Here is a 16,641-nt window from a genome sequence, read left to right on the forward strand (position 1 = left end):
ACAAAACCAACAGTGGCAGAATACACAAATGTTTAAATGTGCAAACTGGTTTATTGAAGACAACTACTGCAACAGCATCAAGTGACCAAGGTGTCTTTTTACAAATGGCCAACTGGGCTGTGATTATCTGATCTGGGTTATTTTTACATACAGAGGAAAACCATATTTTTGCATTTGAAGATGAAGGGTAAAAAGGAAAAACGAGGAAAAAAAGAACTCGTCATTTTATTCTGTCAACAAAGAATAACTAGGCACAGGCCAGAACTGAGATGCCAGTTACTCTGTTACTTAAACGAGCAGATTCCTTCTGGATATATTATCTTCTGGTTGTGTTATACTATTCTGTATGTATTATCTTCTGGTTATATTATCACAGTTCCCAGAACTATTGTGGACTCCTCGTCTACTGCAGTTGGTTTATCTGCCTGAGATAACCCTGGTGGCTTGAGGCATCAGTTTTGGCAGTGCTAATTAAACACCGCAAATGGCAAGATGTCCCACATGGCATGCTCCCTCAACAGCTGTGGAACAGTTGTCCCAATCTGACCTCTCACTGATACATTGGATTTAAGCACGGGAAAACAATTTAATCTGCAGCAGATATGGGATCAAGGCTGAAAATGCAGGTCCAGGTTTCACTGGACCAGAAAGCCTTTTCTGGGCTCAGGTTACAGCTGACAGCCTCTTGCAAAAAGCTGAGTCCACCTGAATTTTGAACATGCTGAAGTTGGTGAGGGTGCCCATTATTACTGGGCAGCTGGTTATATAAATATAATGTATATACATATGCATATATATACATGCATATGTAATTATGCAGGAAATTGTACTTAATACCCACCATTTAGAAAACTATTCTAACTGTAGTATAAACTGACTGGGGAAAGAAAAAGATCTTGGCGGGTTCAGATACAATACTTCAGAGCTGATCAGTGGCAATTTGTCTAGTGCAAGTCACTTTGCATCAGCTGACACAGTTCAAACCAAGCCACTTCCACACAGTGTTGTGCCTAACCCTGGGCCCCAAGCTGCAACTCCCAACACAAGAAAAAAATAAAAAAGAATTTAAAAAAACAACCCCCAAACCAAAAAAAACAAAACCAAAAACACCCCTTCTAACATATCAGCACAGACAGAAATGAGGCTCTGAAAGTAGGACCACTATTGCAGCAATCTAACACTGGTTAGGACTGAAGCACTGAACACGAAAAAGAGTGTGTTCGATGCCGAGGTACACACCTCTTCCTCTGAACTGTCACTCAGGTCATTGGCAAGTGAGGCACTCAAGGAGGCCGCCTTGGGCTCCAGGTAGCAGAGGCACATAGCCAGAGGAAAGGAGAGAGTGAGGGCGTATGGCACTGAGAAAGAGGCAGAGAGCAGAAAGAAAAAAATGAAGAGGAAGCAAGGCACCAGGGAGGGAGAGCGGATAGGAAGGTAGTGCTGCACGCTGGCAGGCAGGAGGTTGGTTTCGGAGAGGTTTGGGAGCGACAGGTAGCCGTCGTCATCCAGGAGGGAAGGAAATGACTCTGGAAGTTGCAAGGAGAAGGAAAACAGCGTTCCGCCTTTGCCGGCTTTTTGCTTATAGCCGAAAGCCGCATCTTGCTCAGCAGAGCAAACTCGACCCTTTCTGTCAGAGTCTGGCTCCAACTCGCTGAGCTTTGAAGCGCTCTCTTTCGGCGCCTCACAACCTAAGGACTTTGTTCGAGCACTCTCCTTGCATCTCCTGCGAAGCTTTGCTGAAGATACATGGCGGCCAGGCTGTGAGGATGGCGAGGGGTGGTGGGAGTCAGTGCCAAGCAAAGGTGGCTGGTGACAGAGAAAGAGCAGCAAACAAGGCGCAAAAGCAAAAGGACAAAAAGAAAACTGTAATTAGTTAATTTTCTTCTGTGATGATAAATAGTATATATATATATATATATATATAAAAATTATAAACAGTATTTTAACACCATAGCTTTCCACTGAGTTAAATGGTGCATGTTCCCATGCCGCACACCACAGATATTAGTGAATCAGGGTTAGAGCTTACAAAAGGCAACTTCGTGATTCAGCATTTGTCTAGTCACCTGCAGCACGGGATTTACATAAAAATCCTTCAAGGCCATATGTAGAGGTTCAGGTGCTGCCAATTTCCACTTACGGTAAGACTGGCTTCAGATCATAAGGAGCTTTCAAACATGAAGTACATGGAGAGCAACAAAGAAATGAAGGAATGTATTTCTAATACCAACACTGCTTGTGAAAGTACTCCTGCAGTCAGGAGGAGACCCAGTGGGAGCCTGATGCTTCCCATCTATGCCTTGGACAACTTCAGCAGTAATAATTAAAACGCCAAGGATTTTAAAACTCTGTGTGCCCAAATTTCTCCATTAGAATATTAAAAAGAAAAAAATCTAGGTCCTAAATCTAAATAAAACACATTCTAGTTTTGAGGGGGGGCACAAATCCATATATCAGCTCTTACTGATGGAAAAAAATACACTAGCTTGACACCTACCCCACCAGCCAGCTCCTCAGCACGGCTCCCATCACTGCCCAGGCTGGCCTTCGCCGGGCATCTCCACAGCCCTGCCCTCACCGCTGCCCACAGCGAGCTGGTGCAGGCAGTGTCGGGGAGCTGGCCCCCTCCCAGCCACGTGCCCTGCTGCCCCTCTACGTTGCACCCCACTGCTTCTACAACATGCTGAAAGAAGAGAGCTGCAGGTATTGGCTAGGCAGACCCCATTCTCTCTTGCTGGAGATCTGAAGGGGGGCTGACCACAGAGGGGTTCATGCCCCACACAGCCACATCTCCCCATAGTCAAAAAGTGACTCTCTACCCATACCGAAGAGATAAAAACATACCCAATGTCTTTGCTACAGATTTTACCACAATGCAAAGAATACTGGTTACCAACAAGCAGGATTTGCTTTGATACGCCACTTGTAGGGCATTCAACCAGTCTTTAAGGTTATTCAAGGATGAAAAATTGGTAGGAGGAGTGAGGTGGTTCAGCAGAAGGGGTGACTGTCACTTAATACACTCCCTGAGGGCAGCCACATCTGCTCTTTAGAAGGACAACAACCACCATCACCAAAATACCTCAGTATGACAGACCTGCCACGATACTGATTGACTGAAGATGTTTTGGCCAAAGGCATACTTAGCTGAAGTGGCACACTGGCTCCATGACCAAACCCTAAGTGCCTGAGATGCTCCATCCACCATGCATCTATGCATCTCCCTGAGGAGCTACAAAAGGCTTTTCAACCCCACTGCCACTCCAAGCTCCCAAGAACAAAATGACTTCAAAACCAAAACAGCATCTGCCTGTACAAACTAATGCCAAATCCGAGCCAACAAGCAGGATTTAAGTTTTAGACACAAGTTGCACCAACGCTAGCTACTAAGCCTAATCTTTACCAGGTATATTAATGGTAGGAATGGGATTTGAGCCCAATATTTACACAGAAGAGCTCCTTCCCCTCCTCTTAATATTTTGCTTCTCTCTCTTCTCTAACCATAACAGTTAAAAACGCAATCAGCTCAGGCAATCTGTGTTCCTGAATTAAAGAACCAAAACCAAGCCTAACTTCAAACCACTTACAAATGTCTTCTTTATGGGCCTAATGCAACAAGCTCAAGTCAAAATTCAATGCTGATGGACTCAGAGGACTTTATGTGAGCTAAATACACAGAACTTCTCTTTACATTGTAAAGGCAAAAAGCCAAAGTAAATTTATTCTTTGCTAATACAGACTATTCACTTACTGACATCTTTGCAGTGTTAATATTTAGAATAACTTCTGGTATTTAATTACATATGGATAAAGCAAAAGAAAAATGTCTTAGTGGAAAAGTTGAAAACCTACCTATAAAATTTATATACCCTTAAATAGGAATCTGACTTCAAATTTGTCCCGTGTTTCTTGAGACTCTATTCACTTTATGATGAATGACAAAGCTGTTGGCAGGTCCAGCAGAAGCAGGACTAAGATCTCTATAGGCTTATAGAAATGAAGGTCTGTTAATGGATGGTTTAAACAGAACCCACCTCTTGAGTGCGGGGTAAAAATCATTCATATGCGCATGTTTAAGTACCATCAAAACATTCTCTTAAAAATATATTTGAGTATTTCTAGCCATATATAAGGAACAGACGATCTCTGAAATGGAGCTGATCTCTCCATTGACCTAAATTAACAAACACTTGGGACACAATTAGTTTCTATTGGATATTTTCTGCATATTTGATTTTCATCAATGTTTCTCCATGCAGAAACTCATAGAGTTTAAAGAAGACCTCAGTTAAATTTTACAGATTTTTTTTTAATGCTACAATTACATCACATACTTTCAAAAGAAAATATTTTCTCATCTGCAATTTTCACTAATTCAATTTGTTTCTGATTTTTGATACCTTAATTGCAACTCTTTTTGAGGCCTTGATCCTTTAGCTACGTAGCTCATTGTGGCCTTACATTATAAGGCTAGAAGTTCAGGTTCTAAAACTTGCATGCATGATCGTTTCGTGGGTGTAAAGGTATACATCAAGGATTTTCCTCACAAATGAAGAGAGAAAAATCTTACTTGTTTAGCAAGTGCATTCCAAAATACGCTTTTTGAATTATATCAGTATTTTTAAATTATATTCAGTATTTCATATTCTGTTTTCTTCTCCTCAATGTAAAAGAAACAGGATATTTTACACCTGATCTTTTCTGATTCTAAATTATTTCTCTCCACTGTCAATCTCTGAAATTCAGTATCTCCTCTGTGCCTCTGTTTGATTTACCTCATCTTAATAACTCAGTAGCTATAATGCACAGCAATGTGTGTACGTGTATGCGGTGGTGCTGGGCTTTGAGATGGTGAGGAATGAATCAAATTTAACAACTGAGCAGAGAATCATCAACAAAAAGAGTCTTCTTCAATGCAAAACTTCAAATGAGGGAATCAAATGCTTTTGTAAGCCAGGAAAAAAAAGCTTGTAATAAGTGTATTACTACCCACAAGTTAATAGAGAAAAATGCTAATTGAAGTACATGCAAGGAAACATAGTATTATGAGAAGTAAATGAGAAAAATACAATAGTTTAAAGCACAGAGCTACATACAAGAACACAGAACTATTTTGCTGCCTTGTCAAAAAATGAAAAACACGATGCTCATACTAAAGTCAAAATACAACTGAAGACCAAAGGAGCAAAACGTGCACTGTCAGGCTATTTTTGGGTATTTCCTAAAAAGCCCTTGAATGCTATGTAAAAAGCACGCACTGACTGTTAAATGGATTTTAAAAACAGTCTGAGGCAGGAACTAACTTCTACAACATCACATGGAATGTGAAAGGACTATAAAAGTATTGATTTAAGACACATATATATATATACATGTACATACAAGCGTGTATATTCTAGTTACCTTTCACAGAACTAGGTTATCTCCTCCCTCCCTCCCTAACAATTCTGCATTTTTCTGAGTGCTCTCCAGATAGGTCAGCTTAATACAAAAACCTCAAAACTCTACCTTGGTGTCATGGCGTACTGCCGAGACCGGGGTGACTTCCTCTGCTCTTTTCTTTTTGCCCTCTTCATCATCTTTCTCTTCTTCTGCCTTTTTCTCTGGAGTCACAGTGGTTATCAAGTTGGTCTGAGAGATGCCCTTTGTTGTGGCGTACTGGCCAGTACCAACCTCTGCAGCAGACACAGAATCCTTCATGTACATTTCATGGTTTTCATTCACTGATGCTAAAAGCAAATATTTAAAGAGGGAAAGTCTGAAATAGCTTTTGCTGAGAAGCTGCATAAAATTAAAAAGCTGGGTTAGTAAAACATTTCAGATATCGCTGAAAACACAACTATGTCATGTTTCAGGAAACCAGAAGCATGTGCATACATTTAAATAAACTGTTTACTTGAAATAAAGCTTGTAGCTTTTATATGCATAAACATATATTATGGATGTGTATACACACATTACTGTAGCTAATGTGTGCATTACACAGTTGTTAAATGTTAGCAAGCCATTAAAAGCGCTACTGTAGTAAAACATCAGAAAAAAATCAATGCGTTGCCAGAGTTATCAGGCAGGAAACATAAGGAGAACCAGCTATGATATCAGCCATGGGGGTGGAAGAGGTTTTTTTGGAACTCTGTCAGAATATAACAATGCAGATCAAATGCACGGTAAGTGAAGTGCTACATTACAGGAAATGACAGTATGCATGTAACACAGGTATAATATCTGAGAATCAAGAAATGGGATCTTTGTATCACTGAGTAGTAAAGTCTGCCAGTTGAGTGAGCTCATTATCCAAAAAAAATTCTGGGAAGTGATCGCATTCAATTCAGCGGGCCAAACCAGAATATTTTAGGATGTAAATGTTCGATAATTCAGCAAACTTAAATATATATATATAAATGATTTTGAAATAAATAGTAAATTTATGGATAGAATGTTATCAAAACACTAATAGATACCTAGACCCTGCTCTTGACTACTGTGTAACTAATTTCTAAGTCAACAGGACTATTCAAATTTATGAAGTTACTTGCATCTGTAACAAATGACAGGGCCAGGATCACAGTGTAATCATGATGCAGAATGTTACAGCCACGTTTGTGTTACAGTAACGATGTTAGTGAAGAAATCATAAGCACCGATTAAAAAACCTCTTTTCCCCATTTGCACTTACGCAAATTAACATCATAAAAACCTGCGGAGTCTAACAAATGCTGGGGAAAAGCGTTTCAGATATCTTGTCTCTTGGGAATGAGCTCGGGAGGTAGGAGAGAGCGAAGGGAGTAGAGGGAGACATCTTGTTCAGACGTTACAAACAAAATAACGCAGAAGGATAATTTCTGCTTTGAGACACATGCACAGCAATCAGGTCACCAGTTGCTTGGTAACGAGCAAGAAGCACATCAGAATTAGAAGATTCCAAAATAATTAATGACAAGCAGCACCTTTAAGGGGAGAAAAGAAGGCTTGTCACTAGTACTTTTAAATCAAAGCTTCTCCCTTTCCCCACCTTCATCTATATTCACTGCAATTAATTTGTGATATTCTGCAGGAGAATTCACCTTTTTTTTGGTTGTTTTTTTTTTCTTTTTTTAAGCCATAGCAATTCTGAATTTAGCCTCAGTCCTTTTTTTCTACAAAAATAAATGAAAACCTCTTTTTACTCAACAGCTGAAAACAGTAACAGCTGATGAAGTAGCTGAGACTGAATCACACGCTGGTTTAACCTAAGGGAGCAGCAGAACTGTGACCTCCACAAACCACAGAGAAAGGAGAGGAGGAGGAAGGACGTACTATTAACCTGCACATGTTACTCTCCATCTCACACCTTCATAAGTAATGTATGGAAAAAGCCTGTTAAGAAAGCTCATCTGACTAGGACACGAGGTAATAGGAAGCAAGTGTTATTACTCAATCAAGGGAAATAATTAATCTATGAATTGTAACATATACTTAAATGCAAAACCTACAAAAAAGCTAAATTAAACCCAAACAGTTACTCATGCGAACCCTGAAAAAGTGTTGAAGCCCGACTTGCTTGGGCAGGCAGGTCCAGGCTGGCAGGTCCAGGCGCCCTGTCCTTTCCCAAAGCAGGGAAGTGCTTTGCAGGTGTGAGGCTGAGGAGAGAGCCTCCAAGAGGAGTGGGCTTCCAAGGACCCCTTCCAGACAAACACTCTGTAAGGACTGCAGCAGTACATTCAGCACAGTATTTCTCTGCACCCTCTTCTACCCCTGCAGTGAACGTGCAAGTACTCACAACTTCCGCTCAGCTGAAGCTCAAGGAGATGAGACGACAAGGGGTTTATTATACCTAATCTAAAGCAGTGACCACCGTGATGATAACTTCTGACAAAGCCAACTGAGAGGACCTTACCCCCATCTAAACTGCGAGACATAGTGTAACGTTTACTAGAAGACCGCTCAAAGTAAGGTGCAGGACGGTCTATGAGGGCGCTGGCTCTCCTCGTCTGGGCCTGTGTCCGGCCGCTGTAGCGAAACTTGGAGCCCAGTGTGAGGAACTTCTTTGGAGGTGCTTCTGGCAGCAGGAGCCTAAAACACACCAAGCAGTGCATCCGTTACTCCCCTTCCTCCAAAAATCAGTCCACTATTTCTGCAGAGAGATGACTGTTTGGTATCACTCTCCATCGTAACCTGTGCCTCAGGGGTCTCTAGTTTAAAGGGAATCAAAGGATGCCCCTCATTATAGCATGAGAAAAACGCTTAGCTAATGCATTTGAAGAGTTGAGTTCTTCCTAATGGGAAAGGATCACTCAGTCTCTTACTGCTTGAAAATCAGATTTATTATTTTTAATCACCAAAACTAAAAACAAGGTGTTCCTTGTATCAGGGACTCTGATCAGGACTGAAATACAGATATATCTCTTATACTTCAAATTTAACATGGTGCTGCTATGCACAGGGCCAGAACAGACTTCCAGTGAATGTCAGGCAGTATTGACTCATAGGGATGCAGACATTTTTCAGGTTAGAATCTTCCCATTGTCTGTAATTTGGCTATGAGAGTTTGCTGAAAAAGTCATTCTCCTGCTTTATGCTTTAGACATTGATTTTTTATTTTAAAAAAATCAGAAAACACTCAAAAAATGCACACTCAATTTATTCTTAGATCTTTTGCTGCTAAGTACAGATAGCCTGACCCAACAGTTTTAAGAAAGGAGAGAAATTCTTCAATCCTCCCAAACATCATTAGAAGGGTTTTTAATGCTGGCCACCCCTTCATGCCACTGAAAGTCTCACTCTTTTGGGTTTCCACTGTTAAGTATCTCCTTGCTGGCTATCAACACAAACTAATTACAGCATTTATTCCACTACCCCAAACTTTTCTCAGGTCGTCTTAGATGTCAAGAACATAGCTGCAAAATGCCTCAGTAGTACAAAAATTACTGCTGTGGATTGGGTATTCTGGGATGACCGAAAAATATCACCACTGACTACTGTCTGTATTTTCATATGTCATTAAATAAATATCTCTTTTTTTTTTTTTTAAACTCTTACCCACATCCCACAGTAACTTTCCATTTTAAGTTGTTCTCCTTATACAAGTGTATGTACAGAAGTGCAGCAGAGTCCTTCGCCTCTTTAATTATAGCAGCTGATAATATCATGGCACAGATAAAGCACAACGATTAATTGGGACCATATGGTGGTTTTAAACATTCAGTATCTATCTGAAATAGTATGAATAATGTGGGTGAAACATTTCAAATTCTGAAGAAGCAATAACCTTCCCTTGTCTACTCAGATATCTTGTGATCAAAAAGACAATTTGATTTTAAGGGTTTTGTCTCTGCTGACAGAATTGGGCTTTTCTGTTGCGTTTTTTATCACACTTTAAGGAAAAGAAATCCACATACCTGAAAAATGTGTGGTGCTCAACACACACTTTCCATAAGCGCTTTGCAGCTCGATGATTTGGCAACTTAAATCCAATAGTGCTTTCAAACTGCTCAAACTAGGTAGGAAAAAAGAAAAAGTATGTATTTGATGCTGTGCATCTATTTTTAGACAGTGTACACAGGTTCATCTTCATCTCCTCTGTCTGTATCATCTCAGTCCAAGAGTGAATGTATATGCTCAAGTATATAACCACATATATACATATTCTGCAGACTATGTCTGGGAAGGAAGTGGTGAGTGATGATCACTGGCAACTTCTGAGGATCTTTTTTTGGGGAAACCCAGATAACAAGCAAGAGGGATTTGATGGTGACAGTCATGGTCTATGTCCTATAGTAACAAAGAGACCAGTTAAGACTTCTGAGAAAAACATAATTTAAGTGTTTTAACCCTGTTGTTTTAACTTCACCAGGTTAAACAACAGTGGGAAGCCTGATAATAGCCTGGGGTAGCAATAGTCCCCAGGGCCTGATCACACAGCCTTAGGTTAAGGAGATTTACAGTGAAAGAACTACAGTTTGCAAATCACAGTTTAGTTAATTTATCTCCTGGTGAGGATAAGGAAAAGACAGGCAATTGGAGAGAGTCAGCTGGGGATACTAAGAGACCTTTCTAGGTCATGCTGCAGACTTATATATTCCAGATGCAAAATCTGTGCCAGCTACAACTGCTGTAACGTATTGATGGCTACCTGCAGATAGCTGAGTAGGTGAAATAGTGTTGCTGTGATCAGGGAAAGGTAGGCAGAAGGGCACTTGCAAGGAAGCCCGGATCCCTACTGGCATCTGACAGAGAGAAGCAGGGCAGGAAGCAGCAAAACAAAAAAGATGATATAAGTGACACACAGGACGGTGAATCACATTATCATTAGATGTCATTTGGAAAGAGACTGCACTGATTATTTTGCATAAGGAACTATGACCTGGTCACAGGATGCTACATACCAAGACCAGCAGAGCTCAACAGGGCTTCAGCGGTGAAAAGTTTCAGTGCAGGCACTGGGAACATCAGCGGCTTTTTGTTTTTGTCTGCTTGTTTGTTTTGTTTTGTTTTTTAAATCAAGCTCAAGACTGAGAAGTTGGTTACTAAAACAGTTTCTACTGAGAGGCAGGAGCTGTAGCTTTATGGATTTTGGTTTAGGTCTCTAAAAAGGGCTCAGGCCCTGGGACTGATGAGAGGCCCTAACAGATTTCCCAGCTGATTTATGAAGTCAGTGCTGGAGATACTGGCTGGGTACTCCCAACTGCCATACTGCATTAAGGGAGAATTCCAGTCCTCATCCAGGTGGTTTCTGTCCTGCTGTACCCTATAAAATGGATATGGGTTTTTTCATCCTATCACAGACCTATTATTGTACCAGCACTTAAAATGGAGACACTCCTTTGCCTGTGATGACCTTGAACTCCTTCTGGGATTTTTCCTAAGACTTATCATCCTATTTCTGGGTTAGTGCATGCTCAACCCATGAGGCAGGCATCTGCTACGCATCCAGCTGAGCCACGAGAGGGCACTCACTGTACGAGATTTCACATCACCTTCTCCGGAGCCAGAACATGAGCTCCTGTGGACCTGGGAGGGCTAATGCGTGTAGTAGCTACCAAAAATGCTGAATGATGGATGCTTGTCTCAGTTTTTACCAGTGTCTGTGTTTCTGCTCTGAGTCCAAATGTACTAGCTTGATATACTTAGAAAATTTGGTATGGCCTGTTACAACTCGTAGCGGGTAAGATGAATAGACACTAATTTAATATACAACACAATGGTGGATAACAAGCACTCCATGAATAAGCAATATGTTACTTAAATTCCCAAAGTATTCATAATACGGATGAGCTTTTTATATGCAGATGGCCATATTTTGTCTTTATGTTAGTTCATCGATGTAAACAGAAAAACAACACAGCAGATTTTACCCATATTTTAAATGAAGTATTTATCTAATCTTTCTTAAGAAAATCAGCACAGATTAATGGAGAAGAATTTTAAAGGCTTGCAAGACACAACAAGTCAACAAATCAATGAGAACGTGGGTTTTCTGAAAAGGTTCATTCACTAAAGTGTCAGGATGCCCTTACCTCCCCTGGTCGGATTTTGATGTAGAAGTTGTTCCTCTTGTAGGAAATTTTCAGAACCTTTGGCCAGGCAAATCTGTTTATTCTGAGTCTGTCTCGATATATTAAAAGACCACTTGCACAAACTCCTAGCATGATTTCCACTCCCTCAGAATCCTGGAAAAGCAAGCAATACACTTTGTTTAATATTGCTCTCCTTACACCCTCCAGTACTACAGATTCTTGTACACTGTGTTTCTATCTGAGCTTCATCTTTTTAATGTATCAGCTGTAGTGACCTGATTTCTGAGAGCTACCCTACTCACTGACTGCATTCATGCAAGTAATAGTAAGGTTGGGCAGGGTGAGAGAAACTGAGTGTAGCAAATGTTTTCTTATTATTTTAGAAAGACCCAAAAGGAGGGGGAAGTTTTAGATGTTATTGAAAGAATTATATTAACCATATAGCAAAATTTTATTAGTATAATAAAAAAGTGCTATTAGCATAAATACCAGATTGAAAGTAAGTAAGACAGCATACAAATTTACTTCTCCTGGCATCACTCATCTCCTCAACTAAGTCTTGTGAATCCTTAGATGGATTTTTCTTCTGTAGTTCGCTCCTCTTCGCTTCAGTTGGCTTTCTAGTTTCTTTAACACTGTTGTGCCTATGCTCAGTATTTTCACTTTGAGATGACCATCAGGCAGAAGGTTGGCATTTGAACCAGAAAGATTCCTTTTAAAATGTGAAACTGTGCCTGTGCTACAACCCATTTGACAGGGAAGCTGTACGTCAGACCTGTTAGCACTACAAAAGATTTAGCCAGTCTTATCAGAACATACCCATAAATACGTATTTTTTAAGTAAGGCACATTTTCCTTTAGAAGCCTTCAAATAGTCTAAAACCAATCTTGATGGTTTGTTATCACCACTAGCCTGTACAATTCTGTTTTTTTATTTACCTAAGTACTAACACTGGAGAAAGGAAGGATCTACCTTAAAGCACAGAGTTTTTCAGTAATTATTTTAAAATAACTTAAAAGTTACAGAAGTCTGACAACAGAGGCTATGAAGATGTGACCCTCTAATAGTCATGAGATGAATTCATTGTTTTCCTCTGGTTTTCTGAACAAGCCATCTTTTAAACATACAGTGAAAATCTGATTACATTTTAAGGTGAACACAAGGCACACATGGTCAGTCATGATGAAAAGGCTATGGCACAGCTTGAAATAAAAAGAAAAAAAAAAAAAGGTTTAAAATCAGAACACAGAATTAGGGCCACAAAGTCATTCCAGTGTTAGAAAACACACCAACACAAAGTCATTCCAGTGTTAGAAAACACACCAACAGAGGATGTACGTTTCAACAGTGATGATATCACCACTTAAAGGTAGATTTTTTTCTAAATAAAGCTCTTGTGTGACATCACTGCCAGGTACTACAGAAGAAACAAAGCTAATTTTTTTCAGTGGAGTTCAGTTACACACTTTCCTAAGCAAAAAAGTAACATCTAAATAGGGTGAACACATTCTAAAAAAGAAAGTCTCAATGTCAGTAATCCCACTGCCTGGCAAATGCCTGAAACGCACATGTGCTCACATACAGCACATAGCTGCAGGTGCAAGGGGCTCCTTCTTTTGATAATACATTCTCAAAAACTTGTTGAGAAATGTGTTCTTCCCTCACTCCCACCTTTGCAGCAGATCTAAGTCCATTGAAGGCTTCTGTTACTTGTCGGTGTCAGAGATTGCTTTTCAGTGTGATACTAGTGGTGTAAAATGAAACCTGAATAAAATAATTTGACTTTTTTCAGGAGTGATGTGGTTGCACGGAACAGAAAACTGTCAGCTGTAATGTCCAAGGCACAAGATGCTGAGCTGCACATCCCTGCAGCTCCGCATATGAATGGAGGGCTTTAGCAGAATAGTGACAGCCCAGAGGACAAATCTGTCTATCTGAACACATTTTTTATTGTAGCCTTGTGTTGGATAATTGAGAACTAGTTTTAACAGCAGCTGGTGAGTCCAGCATCTGTTCAATACTGACCTAAGATACTGGCACAGCCTTAATGAATTGACATTTACATAGAGACATCTGCCAGGGTGTGACTTCAAAAAGGCATCCACAGAGATACTTGTCCCCTAGCCTGATACCACCAGATCTCACTGGCAGACCTAATTAAAATTAAACATTACTTCTCACACAAAGTCTACTTTTCCCACCTTCAGCTCAGTTTCTAAGATTACTGTTGGGTTTCTTAACACACAGACAGACCCAATTCCGTTACCACTGCAGCTTTTTAAATTAAGAACATAATTTTAGAGTGAGATCGGGTGGTCTACCAACTTCTCTTGCTCTGAGTCCGTCCATATGAAGACCAGAAGAGTAAAACTAGATACTGGTATTTATTAGAAAAAAAATAAAATGGTTATCTCAGGATATCCTATCTTAAATTCCACAGCCTTTCTCCAATATTCTGAAAAAAATACTCAGGCTTTAATGCTATGCTATGTTAAATTTCCAGTAACAAAGCCTGTAACATATTTAGAACAGGAACTAATTTTGTTGTTGTTTTGCACATTTCTTTGTGTTGGACAATCGATGTTGGAAAAAAGATACTGTGTGACATTCGACAATCCATTTCTATCTCTGCTCCAAATGCGCCTCAAGATTTTGTGCCTATCTGCAAGACACAGGGAAGGCAGCGGCATGCCTCCTGGAAGAGTGCTGCCCGTTGAGCCATACCCAGATTTTTCATTTTCAGTGAAGGCAATTCACAGAACACAAAAGATTGCCTTGAATTCTGTAACACACATGCACAATTCCTACGAAATGCCCCAGGGACATGGTTGCAGGCCCTTTCAAGATCTGAGCTGCAAATTTATCTTGGTTCTTGAAAGGATCTGCTGCAGCACAAAAACAGGCTCACAATAATTTGACCTTTACAGAAAATTCAGTGCTCTCCACAGCTCAGGATTCTTTGTTCAGCACTCATTTGCCAGGGATGCTTGCTAACCTCAAAGATGTTAAAATCCATTAGCGTTACTTTGAAGAGTGAAGAAAAAAAAAATAGTAATTATTTATTTGGAAAAAAAAACAACCAACAAACCACAAAAAACAGACAATCAACATGAGGCTGGTAGGTGGCTCTCCCAAGCCACAGTAAGAATGACCATGTTTTATTCATAACTTAACCTGTCGATGATTAGAGGAACTACTTCATCATGGGAGAATGTTTCCAGCAGAATTACTGCCCTTCCAGCAATGACCACATTTCAGAGAGAGACAAGCCATCGTCTGCCCATTACTATCAATCTGATTAGGTTTTCAGCATAGCTAAATAATTGCTTGAAAGTTCTCTGCTGTATTAGAAATGATCTGCTTATCTAGTTAAATACCATAGTTGGCCTTATTAAATTGGAAAATGTAGCTGAATGAAATGACAATGGATCACTGTCCGAACAGTTTCTAATAACCTTCCTCATTATTCCATCCATTCGATATTTTCCCAAAGGATTTGGTTGTTTAATCAACATGAAAGGCTGATGTGCACCATCTTTGAATCTACAGGCTAAGTTATATTACAGTTACAAGATATATCTATGCTTATCCTATGAGTCACCTTTCCTCGTGTTAACACATGATTTATCCCACAAAAGGCCTGTCTCAAAACAACAGGAAAGAATAAATCAGGGAGTCCATGCAGATTCAAGTACTATGCTACAGGAGAAAGATGACCGATGAAAGAACTAGAGTACGCACCTTGGCATGATGGAGATCTACTCCATACATTGACAATTTTTTGGCATTCTCCAAGAAATGCATCTCAGCTTCTGCAGGTGTCATTCCCCTGAGGAAAAGCAATCAATTCTAGCATCAATGTTAAGAAAACGGAATCTGATAAAAAATGAGGCAGCTGGAAAACATTTTCAGCCTCTCAGAACTATAGCCATACCCCTTAGGTAGCTGGGTGCCTAGCAGAGCCAAAGCTCTGGCGCAGATCCCGTTATTTTTCATGCTGCAAAGCTCTTCTCTAACTGAAGACAGGAAGAAGAGTTTTGTCCGAAAAATATTCTTATTAAGTACACTGCAGCAGATTTTAACATTTTCTGATGCACCAGGATGGTACTTGAAGGCAGGCTAGAGCCCATACTGATGCCCTCTACCTACCTGTGGCTCTTGTGCAGCTCGATCACTTTATCCTCCAACTCTTTAGTGTGATTCGGTGCAAAGCGGAATTCGCTGATGTAGTCACTGCCGTACTCATCGGGGTCGTAGTCACCGAGCTCCGACTGCACAGTATAGGAGCCCAGCAGGGCCAGCGTGACGAACGAGCAGGGCAGCCGACCCGACACAATGTCATCTCTCAGCTGCAAGCAGAGGTAGTATCTGCAAGGGAGCACCAAGGTGGCTTAGAAAGTGCTCCTCCAATGCTGCCCCCAAAAGAGCACCGTCCAAGTGCCAGAAAGAGGCCTCGGTTCCTCTACTAATTTGTAGACAAACTCCCAAGCCCAAAGTTTTTCAGGCATTAATAAGGTTAGCAATAATTTGGGGAAAAAAAAAAACAAAAACAACCTTGCCTAACTTATGGGTAGCAATGCCAAAAACAACCTTGCCTAACTTATGGGTAGCAATGCCTAATTTATCTTTATAAAGCAGCATGGAGATCTCTCAGTAAAATAGGTTATTACTTTGTTTAGTGTCCTAGATGGAGAATTACCCATCAAACATACAAGGTTTCTATCATAAAACACCAAGATATATAGCTACCTAATAATTCTTTTCTTTAAAAATAATTTAAACCCCCAAATACTGTTCATTAAAGGGTAGCTAAACTCCAAGCTATTCAAAAACCTTAAGTTGTCTCTTTAGCAAACTGTTGAGCTTTCTCAAAATACATTTAAACCGTAAATGCTGTTAAAACCATGGTGAGAAGCAGTGCAAGCGATCACCAGATAGAAGAAAGAAAGAAAGTGAAGAGCTTTGGCTTGGTGGTGAAGGCATGGAGTTCCCAAGGGAAATTTGAGGGTGACGAAGAAAAAAGCAATCCTTTCTTCTGGAAGACTTCAGTTAAGTGTGAACTCTTGACACACTGTCTTTTTGCACAGTGCCTAGCATGGGGGATCTCTGATCTAAGCCAAAGGCTTTATACTAGCTTAAAAGCAA

At 40.2% G+C, this 16,641-nt stretch overlaps 1 protein-coding gene across 29 annotated transcripts in view; it reads right to left on the reverse strand.

Moving 5' to 3' along the window:
• EPB41L3 (erythrocyte membrane protein band 4.1 like 3) overlaps window positions 1–16,641 on the reverse strand; it is a 142,130-nt gene that overhangs the window by 17,804 nt on the left and 107,685 nt on the right. For 17 of the 29 annotated variants that reach the window (XM_074899161.1, XM_074899155.1, XM_074899152.1 and 14 more), the window contains exons 7-13: window positions 15,646–15,864; window positions 15,238–15,325; window positions 11,496–11,648; window positions 9,378–9,475; window positions 7,877–8,052; window positions 5,509–5,729; window positions 1,240–1,806 (exon numbers count right to left, since the gene is read on the reverse strand). In XM_074899161.1, the coding sequence (XP_074755262.1) occupies window positions 1,240–1,806; window positions 5,509–5,729; window positions 7,877–8,052; window positions 9,378–9,475; window positions 11,496–11,648; window positions 15,238–15,325; window positions 15,646–15,864 (1,522 nt within the window). The remainder of the gene's footprint in view (window positions 1–1,239; window positions 1,807–5,508; window positions 5,730–7,876; window positions 8,053–9,377; window positions 9,476–11,495; window positions 11,649–15,237; window positions 15,326–15,645; window positions 15,865–16,641) is intronic. The other 12 variants (XM_074899165.1, XM_074899163.1, XM_074899166.1 and 9 more) reach the window with 3 other exon arrangements.

This window comes from Athene noctua, chromosome 2 (assembly GCF_965140245.1).
Source record: "Athene noctua chromosome 2, bAthNoc1.hap1.1, whole genome shotgun sequence".
Classification (NCBI taxonomy): Eukaryota; Metazoa; Chordata; class Aves; order Strigiformes; family Strigidae; genus Athene; species Athene noctua.